This window comes from Manacus candei, unplaced genomic scaffold (genome assembly GCF_025592945.1).
Source record: "Manacus candei isolate 608988 ecotype Guabito, Panama unplaced genomic scaffold, ASM2559294v1 h1tg000048l, whole genome shotgun sequence".
NCBI lineage: Eukaryota > Metazoa > Chordata > Aves > Passeriformes > Pipridae > Manacus > Manacus candei.
In genome coordinates this window covers 5,098,457-5,113,409 of record NW_026138096.1, presented here as the reverse complement: position 1 = coordinate 5,113,409, position 14,953 = coordinate 5,098,457, and the positions used below count along the sequence as shown (strand labels likewise).

The following is a 14,953-nucleotide window of genomic DNA, read 5'->3' as shown; positions in this document are numbered from 1 at the left end:
TTTATGCCAAGAATTAAAAACTCAAGAAGTAGGGGTACCCAGCAACAGGATGAGGAGCAATGGCCATAAACTGAAACACGAGAAGTTTCACCTCAACACGAGGAAGAACTTTACATTGAGGATTACAGAGCACTGGAACAGGCTGCCCAGGGAGGTACTGGAGTCTCCCTCTCTGGAGATATTCCCAAACCCACCTGGACACGTTTCTGTGTCACCTGCTCTAAATGACCCTGCCTTGGCAGAGGGTGTTGGACTAGATGATCTCCAGAAGTCCCTTCCAAACCTAACAGTTCTGGGATTCTGTGAATTGAGAAAAAATTGCTGCAATAAACAATATGTTGATCAAAGCTGAAGATACTTTTTTAAAAGGAATGTAGACTAAAAGTAATTAATTTGCATTTGAATTTCAAGAAAATATAGATGCTTTGCTGCATTGACACTGAAGAACAGTGTATCTGTATTTGGAAATTTTTGTGTGTTATTAAATGCATAAGAATTGCTAAAGAGAAAGATAGAAAAATGCAGAAAATAACTTGGGGGTTTGCTCTATCACCAGACCTAAGTCCTCAGTTCTCTTAAAAGCACACAAAAAAAAAAGCATCCCCAAATATTCATGGTCAAAGACCAAAACGGACTAGAACTCAAGAAGAGGAGGCAACATTAAGGTTGAAATTCACTTTCAGTCACTTCTTAGGTGCTCACTTGTATCTCCTAATACCCACATGCTCTTGCTTTCTGGTATTACTAAAAGTACCCACATCCACTGGTACTGGGTTAAATCTTCTCAAGGGAGAGAAAGAAACAGGTCTGTTGCATCTCAAACATGCAACTATGGTATATATTAGCAAAGGCAGGCACACAGAAATGTATTTTCACCTTAGGCAAATAGAATATGAGCAGGTGGTCTGTGGTTCTTCATAAGTCTTTCCCCATCTTTGGAACGAGTTGGCTCCTAAGAAGTTTCTGTCTCCCCCAGCATATAACCAGACTGATAGAACACAAGTATCTAACACCAGCCCATAGTGTTAGATATACTTCAGGAAAGATTCAGAAAGAATCAATGCTATTTTTAGAAAAGCAAAAATGTTCCATTTATCATGCTCATTCCAACTTCTAAAAAATTAAATATTTTTCGTGCAATGGTGAAATTCCCTTCTGTTGTCTTGGCAAAGAAAGGCTACTGTGAACAGATTTTGTACATCTGCTACATCAGGAAAAACACCTGCTGACAATTTTCAAGAGTTTCCCAGCACATAACTCTTGAGAGCCATTCAAAATCTAAATGGCATATAAGTTTTATAATATTGTAAGTCAGATGAATTGCGTTTAGTTTGTCTTTTCATGCAAAGATACAATCCATTTAGTATGTCAGTGCACAGCAAAGGCAATGTAACCTGCCACCCACGTGCCAGATTGAAATAGATATTCTGGGAAACTAAGCATTTTTCTTATCTTCATTATATGAAATGGCCAAATGAAGGCAGGAAAACATTAGGAGCAAAATATTTAGAGGAACATCTCTTTAGCACTTCAGCAGGGTAACACCGGGCAGGCAACTTAGAGTGAGTAGGAAAACAGCTACTAACTCTGTAATATCTTTGGTACATTTTCAGGAAAAGTTCTTTGTTCTTTAGTTTAAGTATTTTGAATGTCACTGCCTGGAATACTGTAAGTCTTGGCTCACACAAAACAATTCATGGGGCATTTCTCTTGACAAAACAAGTAGAAGCTAAAAGCTGACTAAAAATAATACCAACAGTTTTCAACATGTGCCTGCATCCGACCTCATTCAGTAGGTTTCTTCTCTAACACAATATTCTGTACTTACACAGCAGTTTTCCTGTTACAAAATAATCTGCATACTTCAGAACAGCCAACTCTCTAGGCAGTCTGTGGACAAGTCACTTAGAGCATTTCAAAGTAGCTTAGAATTATCATCTTCAATTATTTTTATTGCCTGCAAGCACTCTGTTGCTTTCTTAGAGCGTATTTCCTTCATGACAGGTGCTGTCTGGGGGAAGATCTACGTTTTTCTTGCCCTGGTAAAGTGATTTGAAGACCTGGCTAAGTTTTAGCTCATCAGTTTTTAAGGGTTTCTGTGGGGTATTTTTTGTGGGTTGTGCTTTTGTTTTAGTTGGTTTGGCTTTTTGTTTGCTTGTTTGTTTGTGTGGGTTTTTTAAGAGATTTTAGCTGGACAGGAAGGGTAATGGAGAAAGTGCTACTTTTTTGAGGTTTCTGAATTCCTTTCTTAACCTTGTGGGCTGGAGGGCACTGATGCAAAGCTAGAGAGTGCCACCGCGTGGTTAGAGACTCTCTCGGCTGACTAACACAATAGCTTGGTCCTGCAAAAAATGGTGTTCAGACTGAATGGATTAGGGTCCTGAAAAAATCATCATGAAATGGGCTCGACTTCTCTAAGGAGGTTAAAATTGCAAAAATGGGGACATGAGAAAGCAGTGAAGCTCTTGCTCTCGTAAAGAGACTAACGGGACACCAAGCAACCAGGAATGCTGTGCACCAGTTTCCACTCAAGAAATTATTTTGTGCAGAGGTACATAATGCAAGGCTTTCAGAGTGTGGGTGATGGAGCCCAGCCATCCATTAGTCCAAAGTGAACTGCTTAGCCATGAGAGGACAGGGTTTCACTCCCTTGTACACACACAAAGCATGTCTTTTTATCGAACCAGGAGAGAAGGACAGATCCCTGGACTACTGAGTACAATACTCTGTATTTTTCTCTTTAGAAATGTGAGCTTCTCTAGATGGAAACCGCTTTCCAGTAATTAAGTATTCCATACCATGACAGCATCATTACAATTTCTTTCTCTGTAATCCCATTTTAAAAATGAAGGGGTGACACTTGGCATCATTGCTTGATGAGAAAGCACCATAAATACGTCATTCCTGGATGAGAAAGTACTATGAGTATCTGGTTCTGTCTCTGACAAAGTTCTAGACATGGAGCTGCTCCCAGGCACCAGTTCATGGCTTCCTGGAAGCAGAACCTTGTTATTTCAAATCAAGCAGAAATACCTACAGTGTGTCAGCGCCTGCAGAGCTTTTAACAGCTCAGCAGGACTTTTTGGTTCATTGAGAGTATCAAACTTTTGCTACTGATCATTTACATAACTTATTCTGGTTAGAACCCCTCTGAATCTTCATGTGCTTACTATGTCTGTTTTTCATTTATCATTCAAACATTCCATCCCTCACTGTCTTTTCTAACAAACAGACTCTGCAGAGGTATACCCCATCTAGGAGGCATCTTTCTATACCCTGTCTAGGAGGCAGCTAGACTCCCTGCTGTTCAGCCTTTTTGCTTCATTAATCTGGGAGAATGTTCTACCAGTTATCTAGACAAAATTGATTATTTACTTAACAGCTATGGGAAAACAGAATTTTAGATTATCTCAAAAAAATCAGACTCCATTTATAAAGACTTTCACCAGGAAGCTCACCAGGTAAGATTCATCCCACCCACATATGGGATTCTGTATTGTAGGCAGTTGATCATTCTTTCATGCTAAAGAGAGTAGGGCCATCTAACAGATGTCTCCTGAAGGGAAAATAAATCCTACTTCTCCTGATTGGATTAACAGGACTTAACAGCAAAATCCTTTAGCCCAGATTCAATTCCTCCCAGAAGTTGTAAATTCCAACTTTGCTGTCCAAATGCATTGGTTGCATTTGTTATTACAGAATCATAAAATGATGTTGTGCTTCCTCAAGAAAAAGGTGTATTTAAAGACCTCTCAGGTTTTGAACAAGTTTTTACAAATAAAAAAAAAAACCCCATTTATATATATAATAGGAATGCAGTTCTTTGAAATCCTATGTCCATGATGCACTTTAACCACATTGAGTGGAAAAAACACAGAATTCCCATGTCATCAGAGCAAGGAGAAAATTCAGATCCTGTTTTTTGAAAAGCTATACATTTTTATATGCTGTTCAACTGGCTTCAAGGGAAAGTCCAAGAAATTCCATGTACTATATAATACTCAAGCACAATTTAATATTAAAGGGTGAATTAAAAATATAGAACTAAACTGATATGAAAGCAAAAATTCTGTGGAATGAATGCAACAAGATGAAGTAGCCATGAAAGAAAGAAGACAAGTCTTGTCAGCAAAATTGAATTCCAGATAAGGAAGTGCAGCTTCCCTTCCAAGAATACAAAGAGACTGCCTATGATTGCGACAATCAGAACCAGCAAGAGATTATAAATTTGTCTAGTCTGAAAACCAAATGAAACGGAAAATAGACTGTCAAGCACTGAAAAGCAAGTTAATGAACAGAGAGGAACATCCACAATTTTCACAGCTCTGCAGAGATCATACAGGACTTCTGTTGAGTTTTCAGGTCAAAAAAATGAAGCGAATATGGCATAATTAATTTCCCATGCTTAGTGGAACTGTATGGCACCAGCATGAATCTGAGTCTTCAAGGTAAGTTCCTAATACACCCAAACAGTAAGACTTTCAGCTTCACAGTGTCAAAAGAAAAAACAAATGAAACGCTTACAATGCTTTTTGTGTAAAAAGCCTTCTAGAAATAGCAGGTACAAAGTATATAAGCTCAAAGGTACAGTGCTAAAGGGCCACTTCACTTACTGGACCTTGAACTAGGAGCAGGACTGTAGAGAGTTGCCTTGTCTACCTAAGTCATTAAATCTCTTCGAGGTAACAGGTCACAGTTATCATGGTAGTGACAATTATCTGTTATATAGACTGTGGGAAGACCAAGGAAAAATATGCACTTCCTGCTTCCCTGGAGAGTATCTTAAATGTTGATCTATCTCAATTTTATAAATATATATAAAAAATATAAAATATATATATATATATGTACGAATGCATACATGTAAAATATACATACATATATATATATATATGTATCCTTACTTCCTGTAGGGAAGAAGTAAAAAAACTGACAAAGAATTCACAAGGTCAAAAAGACAACAAAAGTCAGATACCGGAATGTATATATGGAAAGAATTCAAAACATGGTCTGAATGACAGATTTTAGAAAAAGAAAATTCTTAGGCAAAAAACAAAGCCATGAGATTACATAGACACAGATTAGCAAAAAAGGTGGTTTGCACCTTTCCCCAGGTTTGACAGTATAAACAACTATATTATGTAGCCAACAGCTCCTATCTGGTTTCTGAGACTATGTGTGGAACTTCTAAAAAACACTTCCATATTTCCATTCTTTGTCATGCCTCTGAAGCCTGAAATAAACCAGCAGTTTGTGAAGGAAGTTCTTAGAAGAAAAGGCATCACCTCATAATGTACCTGAATATTTAATTGTAATATTACCATACTTTAAGACACATTCCTTCTCAAAATATGCAGCCTGATCTAGTATGTCATTTTTGCTATAGCTTTCGTATGAAAATGCTTTGAAGCATGAAGATTTAGCACAATCAAAATTAACAATCTAGATTTTTTTGCAACTGAAGTGAAATAATACATTTTTCTGAACAAAATTTAGCTATATGCAACACAGTAGGAAATGCTGTAATAAGTCATTGTAGGCAATACTGACAGTTCTGAAAAGGGTTAATTAAAAATAAAAAAACGTCTTTGAAAATAGGGAAAAAGACCAAATATACGACAACTGAAATCCACAAAAACTCACATAGTACTAGAGCTTTCAGTTCTGGAAATCAGAAAGCTTATATAGTTACTATGACATGTACATAAGTGTTTTCTGGAACTAGGAGAAAAAGCTTAAGCATTGCAGTAGATGAATTTGATAGAAAATGAGGGGTGATGTCTGGGGAACTGGATCAAAAAAATTCTCAACCACACCTCACATGCTTGTGCAAATGTATTTACTTGATGTGAAAATAAAGTAATAGAGCTGGGTCATGGAAAGAAAGGCCACAATGCATATTGAGTGTTTTTTCCTCTATAACATTTTATTAAATATTTTTCATCGCATTTAATCATTTTCCAGTATCCAGCAAGGCAGAAACATGTAGCAAAGAAAACTGTAGTTTTTAAAAAAAAACAAACAAAAAACAAAAAAACAACAACAAAAAAAAAACAAACAACAAAACTGTTGGGTTTTGGTTTTAGTTCACATCCTTAAACAAGTACAAGACTGTATATCTTAAAGACAATGAAATGTAATTCACTGTCACATAAACTGGTAATACGGTCTGGGATGCTGAGCTCTGGCTTACAGCACATGCATAATGAAACATTGAATGCATCTTCCCACAGAGCCAGTGGAGTATTTCTCTAGGTACTTCTGTAGCAGTTAGACTGAATTTTCCAAGGATGCTTATGATCTCTTGTAACACTGATCAGGAGCTAGATTTATTCTCCTGACGTTCAGCTCTGTTGCAAAGGTTCTTGCCTTTTGGTAGAAGAAGAGAGACATTTCCCGATCCACAAGGAAGTTATGGTAGATTACTGCAAGTCTGGTGTAAATCTTCAGTTGAGCTTTTTTATTGCCCAGGTCCATGGCAGCAGCAAGTGCCAAATGGTAATAGCCTGCTGCATCAAAGGGATCCTGAAATAAGAGACATGAAAATAGTACCTCTATAGTACAATTAGTGTAAGACAACTGCCAAGCTCAGGCTTGTAGATATCTAACAAAAGTAATATAGATTCTAAACTTCAGTAGGTTTTTCCACTTTATTGTTTACATTTCAAACACACAAAACCAGAACACGGCAAAACTTGATTCTGTGAAACATTAATCAGCGTAACAATTTTCTGCAGCTGTTATTAGAATTTCTTACCTTAAGGTCATAGAATATAATATCTCCTAAGATCAAATACACCTTGACATAATATAGTGTTTCCTCCTCAAACTCCAGAGGGGAGGAACAGAGGGACAAGGCCTTTAAATAGAAATGTTCAGCTAGTTCACAGTGACCCAAATGGTGATGGATGACAGCCAGACGATGGTAAGCTATTCGTTCATTCAGCTGATTTCCTAGTGAGATGACATATGAATAAGATAAAACCAAAGAGATAAAGTAATCAGTCTCAAATCAGAATACATCAACACTATTTTTTTTTAAAATTTCTGTATTGAATTTGCTGAGCCTTTATTGCATAAAATTACTTTTGCTTAAGAGATACATACCCTTTAAGAAAAAAGTCATGAAATTTCTGAATTTCCTGCTGTAGGATTTGACAGTGTCCAGGATTTTAAGAAATAGCTATATTAATCTCTCATATATATATATATACACACCCTGTGCATACTTACATAGAATACAAATAGATTACTATGAAAGGAATGAAAGACAGAAAAGTAGCAGGATTAAAGACAAAAAGATGATTTTCAGTAGGCTCAAAATCACCTGTCAGTGCTTGTAAAGAGGGGTGAGAGGGTTCTTAATCAGTTGAACAGCTCCCAAGTTTGAACAGTAATTTTAAAACTAGACCTATTGTTTTTGATTACTTCATCCTGTGTTGGTTCACCAGCAGGGCTATGAGCAAATCTGGAAGCATATGACACTCAAAAGACTCTTGGGACAATATTATTCATCAGCATTACATCTTAGCTGTTAGAAGCATACTCAGTTTGCACTTGAAATTCAAGGTTTAATTCTACACTCTCTCAAAGGTTTTCCATTATGAACATAGAGCTAGAAGAGGCAGCAATAAAGTTGTTCGTTCTTGACCAGAGGCAAAGTAGCAATTATAGTATTGTTATGAAATCCTGGCAAGAAATCTGATGAATTAAAGGGAATAAAGCTTTAGAGTTCTGCTGTATTTTTAGAGGTATCATTCATATTCAGCTATAATAGAAATCGGTCTTACCTAAATTTACACTGAGCATAAGAGCCGCTCTTGCATATTCCAGACTTTCCTCATAGGTCCTTAGATTCATCAACAATTCCACTAGTTTATTGCATAATCTGAGTTCAGTGGTTTTGTTGCCAGTCTGAACAGCAAGTGGAAGAGCCCTGTCCTGAAACACATAATAGCATCTTATTTATGGCTGGACTCCAAGATGTGCACTGACAGGTTCTCGTTTACATCAAATCGAGTAATTCTGGTTTCATTTTGCTCTTTGCTTATAACATAACTTGCAACCAGAAGAGAAGTTGAAACAGGAGATATCTACTAACACCATGACAAAGTACTCAGCTGCAATAGCTTATAAACTGTTTGCTAAGAGGATCAGCTTCTGGTTCAGTATTTGTAGAATACCTCCTGTGGGGGGAGGTACATAACTATCGATGCACTAAAAAACTGCACAAACCCTGTAGAAAGTCACGGCTTTCTCCTTTTCCCAAGTACCATTGAAAAATATGTCTCCAGCAGCTTCAGACAATTCCATTCCTAAATTTGGATCTCCTGTGCAAAGAGCAGCATCCTGAGCAACCTGAAGTGAAAATAGGGAATGGGGAAGGAAAACGAAAAAATAAATCTTGGTTACTTCATGGTAGAACAAAATAAGTACAAGCAATTGGAAAAAACAATCCCTAAGGCTTCTCTTATTATAATGATAGGAAAGGCTATATTTGATGAGAACATGGTCTTTTGTGATAACCTGTTTTTGAGCAAGCCAGCAGCAGCTACTGAAGAAGAAACAAAGCCTGGTTTTCCCTTTATCTGACAATAGTATCCTGCTACCTCTATCAGGACATGGCACTCTAAAATCACTAGTGTATTTGATAGCTGCATACTAAACATACTAAATTTGAAATAGATCGAATATATCACAGAAATGTTTCAGTTTTAAGGTAGGTATTATTAACTGCACCTTTAAAAGCCAGTGGAGTGAATTTTGTAAATAAATGGAGATCCACTATCCTGTTCTCCTGAATAAATACATGCCTTGTTAACAAAAAGGATTTAATGAAAGGCAGCAGGCATCTTCCCCAAGGCAACAATACCAGGATACTCAGTTATTGATAGGATAAGTAGTAATGAAAAAGTACATTCTCTCTACTTAAGCACAAAGGCAGCGATTCTTTTCTACCTGTTTTGGCTTCAGGTGCCTAAGGACTCTTGCATCACATTGTGGAGTCTGTGTTTTACAGGCAAGTTAAGATGTGATGATTTGCACAAGTTACTGGCATAAATCACAGCGGTCAAATTTTTAGTGGGCAGATTCCTGCTTTGAGACTTTCCTCGTGGATAGGCACTGACACTCTGCTCTAAATTCCATATTCCATACATGCACAGTATAAAATACACATGCATGTGCCTGACACACACCTCCTCTTGGAGAAAGCCAAGCAGATAGAGAAAATTACCCCACATGCTGATTTTGCTGTTGTACCACAAGGTGACTGACTTGGGGGCTATCAGCTAAAATCATTTTGTAAAAGAAAGAAGTAACAGGGGTATAGAACAGGTCCTTCTTGTAAACATATGCATTCAGTTTTGCTTGTAAGTATTCAAAAATGTAACCTAATTGAGAGAAAAACTCATTTCAGTAGCACCACATATTGTGTCTCAGGACATTTTAATATGAACTTTTTTCCTACATCTTCAGGTTTTGTAGATTTCTTTTCTAAACATCCTAACAACAGGTGTCTGGTTATTTTATTTAGAGATCACATTTTGGTACTACTCATACAGCAGTCAAGACTCAATCCCTGTATGGATCCTGCAGCATGAGGCAGCACTCCCCTTTAATTTGGGAGAAAAGTATTTTTACAGTAGAGCAGGAACTAAGAAAGGTCACTGCCCAGAATCTTTAGAGAGTCAAGCAATACATTAAAATGAAGCACCAATGGAAAATGCTTTTGAGCATTACATAAATAGTGTCACTATATATTCAGAACATACATTAGCAAAATCTCTGGGATCACTATGTTGAATTACTTACCCTTACCATGCCTCCTGCACCATGTTGACACCATACCTGAATATAAAGATCCACAAGCTCATTCTGCCTCAGTACATAATATATCTTTCCTGCCCGTAGCCAAGCATATGCCTCTTTCTCTTTTTTCTGGAGATCTATAAATATTCCAAGGCTTCTTTTGGTATATTCCAGAGCTGACCTGTAGGCCCTGAAACGGGTAGAACTGCTAATCACTGAAGGGTTTCTTCAGAATTGCAAATGGTTTTCTTCAGTGAGAAAAGTTTCATGCTAATATAAAAGACAATCTGTTTCCCCTACTTCATGCACAGTTATAATTTCTCAGCTATATTACACTAGTAACCAGAGAACTCAGTCTTTTTCCTCTTCTTTTTTTTTTGTTCCATCTATGTTTCCTGCTAGACAGTTGAGATGTGTCCTTTCTCTACCCCAAACTGAGAGGTAGAAAAATCTTTCCTCATCTTTAACTCTTCTATCATTAATGAATTTTTCCTAAAAACTTCAGAAAGAAATTGCATCTGTAATCTCTTTTTTTAGTCAGCTAGGCCATGTGACTTAAGCACAATTCAGACTAATCAGCAATTGTAAAAAAACAGGGAAAATGGGGAGGGGGGTGGTAGGGCAGAGGAGAATGGGACATGACATGATCAGTTCTAGAAGCACCTTAATTATCAGATCATTAGACAGTGCAATTTTCTTTAAGTGTAAAGAAAGAAATATCAGATTTATTGACTTTACAATGTTTTATAACAGACATAGAAAATCTGGACTCATTAAATCTGTCTTGTGCTGTATTCCCATCACCCTGACCTGTTGCATTTCCTTCCATGCACAAACAAGGCACAAACAATTAAAATATAACATGACCTGCATAGTTACAGTGAACCCTTACAGAGTGCATCTTTAGAACAGCATGCTTAGAGCTCCAAAGAGAACCAAAACAAATCTTACAGTAATACCCTCCCTTGTACTTCACACTATCAAGATTTCAGTTCTATCTCAACAAGATATTTCATCTGAGGGGAAAAAATTGGTTTTATCATTTTCTGATTCTTAAAAAGAGATTGAAGAGACCTGTCACTCATTTTATAATCATGAGAGGAAGTAAAGATTCACTGAACAAGCCTAACATTTCAGTCTGCTCTGCTAACAAGCTGCTAACACAAGGAAAGGCAAGATAGTTGAAGTAGTCCAACCCAGCCCAATTATTGAATGCTACTTTCATCCCTCCATCAGAGTCTTTGCTTTTACAGCAGATAGAAGCATCTGCCAATTCATAACCCAGCACAGCAGCTGGAACAGGTCAGGCTGGTCCACTGGCATGGACACAGTAGTTTTCTGTTACTTTACCACAGACATATGTGCCCTGTTACTCAGGGCTGTTAACTCAAAGAATACTGTGATACTATGGTCTAATACCACATTGACTGTGTTATTTTCTGGTAGCCTGTTAAGGTTATATAGTCTGGGAGCCAGGCTCCTAGGAAACCTAAGCTTTGTGCATTACAAGCACACTAAGCAGCAGCTTCTCCAGCTAGTAAAATCCTTCTGCAAAGTCCAGGTAGCTTGAAATCTTAACCAACCCCTTTCTCTTCAGTCTCTCCAAAGAATGGTCACCAACTATTTCATTAAAAAGCAATGACCAAAGCAAAATAAATTGGGTGATCTACTAGCAAAGTTAGATGCTTGGACTGCAGCCACTTAAAGTTAAAACAGGCATCTGTTCTCTTTCCACAACTGAGAATATTTTTTTATCCTTACTGAGGCATGCTTGAAAATACCTGAATCTGAAGTGATTCCCTGAAGTACAGTAGGAAAAAAAAAAAAAAGCCTTTAAAGGTACTTTAAACATTGTTAGAGAAACCTGTAAGTTTCTCCAACACCTGTTAGTTACTATGATTTAACTTGTGCAATCTGTTATTTCAATAGTGGAAAGCAAAAAATTGGTATTCTGAAAATAAGAGCAATATAGAAATTGCTGGAGACTAAAGCTACACAGTTTTGCACATAGGCTTCATACTTATATAACTTTTGATAAAAGCCTTTCCTCAAAGAGAAACACTTACATAGTGACAATTTAATGCCTGGCCTGTTCAGAATACATAATTTAGTTGTTTGGTTTTTTTTTTAAAAGTCTTGCAAAAATCATTGCAAACAAGTCACCTGATATAGCAGTTGTCAAGAGTTGCGTAATAATATGTTTAAAATGTATTTATATAGATTTTAAAAATAAATTGGTTCTTCAAGTGCTGCTAATTCCTGCTGAACATCTTGTCTCCCTTGAGAGATTATAGTTACTCAAAAAGAAACAAGAGAAATCTCCACTAGCATTGGACCCTTCAATTCTGATAAAGTGTATTAGCAAAGCGGAGAGAGGAAAAAAAATTCGTCATATTCAGCTTTTGCACAAATTGAGATCCATAACAGAAAAGTTAAAATCAGAATGAAAAGTCATTTAGCATGTCTTACCTTTCTGTTCCTAAAGACAAATAGAGCTGACTAATAGTTTCCAAAACTTGTCCCTCCAGAACTTTGTTGGACATCTTTCTAGCTAAAGATAGTTGATATTCATTGTAGATGACACACTGAGCCTCGTTGGGAACAACTGTACTGTAAAACTGACACAGTAGTTTAATCGCTTGCAGTTGACCTGGGAGAATAGATTGGAAATACTAATATGAATCTCTATTTTAAAATGAAAGTTAAATTATTTTTAAAATTATTAATTCTCGCCATTTCACAAATCACAGCGCAGTCAATGAAAAACGTAAAAGTCGTAATACGAAGATCCCACTGCCATTTCCTTCACCCCCAGAGTTAAAGTCTAGAGGTTACTTCAAACTTCATCTCCAAAATAAAATAGTAACACAATCACCTTACCTGCATAAGCTCCTTAATCATGGCAGCAAGAATAAAGAAAATAAGATATGCCTCTTCTAAATGCAGCTCTAACATACCTATAGAACAAAAATTCCCAAACAGGGTACATTTTGTAACTTGAGAGAAAAAGAGATATACTTACTCTCCAGATGACTTGTCTCCATTGCAACTAAAAAAGCCCATTCATAGTAAAACCTTCCTTTTTCCCTTTGAGTTCCACCAACATAGTAACATCCCAACTGAAGGAGGACTTGGATAAAGTCTTGACCACAGTCCATACTTGGAAGCTTGGAGAATAGCTTAACTGCCCGGATAAAATAATGTTCTGCAAGCTTGCTGGCTGCTGCATGCAGGCAGAGTGCCCCAAGATTAGCCAGGGCTATAGCTTGGTTATGGGTCATCTCAGCCTCTTCTGAAAGACGCAGTGCTTTGTAGTAGCTCTCAGCAGCTTCTTTTGTGTTGTTTGTCCTTTTCAAAGCAATAGCAAGCATATTATAAGCAATGCCTAGTTGGTGAGGACTGCTCCATGGAGAGCCTACAACAGTATTTAAAATGGCTAAAGCCACATCATATTGCTTGTAAAGAATGTATAACCAAGCAAGTGAAACCAAGTGGTTAATAGTTTCCTCTGGTTTAGCAGAAGCATCAGAGTCCAGTGCTTTCATCATGTAAGCAATGGCTTTTCCATACCGTTTGTGGTGGCTGTACAGCTTTGCTAAGTGAAGATAGATGGTGCTGCACAGTCCTTGCTGCTCATCAGTAAATGCAGATGAAAGTGCTTGTATGAGGTAAGGTGCAATTTGGGATGGGAATATTTGTCTGAGCTTTTTCAGGCCATAGAGTTTGGGAGCATTTTTGATGATTAAATCAATCCTTTTCAGGGAATCCATTAAAGTACTGGAGCTCTGGGGAGAGGTAACCTTTATGCAACTTAATACAATGTGTGGCAAACACTTCTCACTGTAGGACTCTGCTAGTTTGAAATAACAGTTGTTGGATAAGTTGTTTTGTAAACCCAGGTCATTGAGCAAGAGTTGAAACCTTTCCAAGAATGGCAGTGCCTCGTCGTGCTGTTTGCGTGCGCTGTAATGTTTTGCCAGTAGAAAGCATGCCCTTGCCTCTGCATGTTTGTTCTGGCTCAAAACTGTCCTCTTCAGAGCATACTTCAGTATATCTGACTCCAGGTCAGCACTGCAAATGTAGTTGGGAATTCCCATGAGAAGAGATGTAGCCTTGTCAAAAACTTGAGCACACTTTTCTTTGTTCTTCTGTGTCAAGTAGATGACTGTTAGATTTGTATAAAGAGCAATCACGAAGTACAAATCATTAAACACTCCAGTTACTGCTCTCAGTGCTTCCTCAAAATACACCCGAGCTTGGGAAAACTTCAGCTTTTTAACACTAAGCCTACCTAAGAGAAAGCATAGCCTTGCTAGTGCCCAGGACATACCTGCTTTCTTTGCTGCTTCCCTTGCTAATCTTAAAAAACTAACCAGTTCTTCCTCTTCTGAAAATCCATAAAATAAGGTGTTGGTAAATGAGTAAGAGAAATCATACAGGCTTTTGAAGTTGCTCTCATACTCTTTCCTATTTAAGAAGAGTAGCAGAGACTCAGGGATGTCAAATGCTTGAACATCATCTTGACATATGTGGAAGCGAGGTCCTTCAGGTGGAGGAAAGATTTCAGTCTTTGAAGAACTAGCAGATTCCTTTCCTTCTGTAGCTGGCTCTCCTGCCTCAGTGGCCTCCAAATTCTTGAAGTTCTTCAGCAGTTCTTCTATCTTGCCATTCTTGCTAGTGGATCCTGCACTAGAATGGGAGCATGGAGTTTCTGAAATTTAAAAATAAGGTACAGATCATAACTTCCTCCATGCACACACAGACCTCTCATAGACCAACCAAAACACTTCTCAGTAGAAGATGTTTTTAAGAAAACATTACGTAAACATACTGTGATTTCCTAACAGTATGGCTAAGAGACAAGAAAAGATGTAAAAAGAGATACCAAGAAGGATCAGGGAGGAACAAGTGTGGGAGACTGGAGGAGTGGGAATAAACAGGACTTGCCATGTGTAAGGACGTTAGGGATCCATATACTTGTCTAGCCAGACCCTGTGCCTGATCCAACACTAATCCAACTGAAGTTCAGTATTAATTCAAATTGCTTTGTGTCTGTGTACACTCAAAAATACACTCTGTATATTCTCTGCTCTCTCTACACATATATGAGCAAGAGAGATCTGCCAATGAATTACAGTTCAGT

The 14,953-nt window shown here is 37.5% G+C and overlaps 1 protein-coding gene across 5 annotated transcripts in view; it reads right to left on the bottom strand.

Moving 5' to 3' along the window:
* Positions 1-6,013: 6,013 nt before the first annotated feature.
* Positions 6,014-14,953, bottom strand: part of SH3TC1 (SH3 domain and tetratricopeptide repeats 1) — a 31,345-nt gene continuing 22,405 nt past the window's right edge. For all 5 annotated transcript variants that reach the window (XM_051798315.1, XM_051798317.1, XM_051798318.1 and 2 more), the window contains 7 exons: positions 12,833-14,521; positions 12,280-12,460; positions 9,850-10,000; positions 8,236-8,358; positions 7,791-7,941; positions 6,758-6,954; positions 6,014-6,525 (listed from right to left, as the gene is read on the bottom strand). In XM_051798315.1, coding sequence (XP_051654275.1) covers positions 6,295-6,525; positions 6,758-6,954; positions 7,791-7,941; positions 8,236-8,358; positions 9,850-10,000; positions 12,280-12,460; positions 12,833-14,521 — 2,723 coding nt within the window. In that variant the 3' untranslated portion in view covers positions 6,014-6,294. The remainder of the gene's footprint in view (positions 6,526-6,757; positions 6,955-7,790; positions 7,942-8,235; positions 8,359-9,849; positions 10,001-12,279; positions 12,461-12,832; positions 14,522-14,953) is intronic.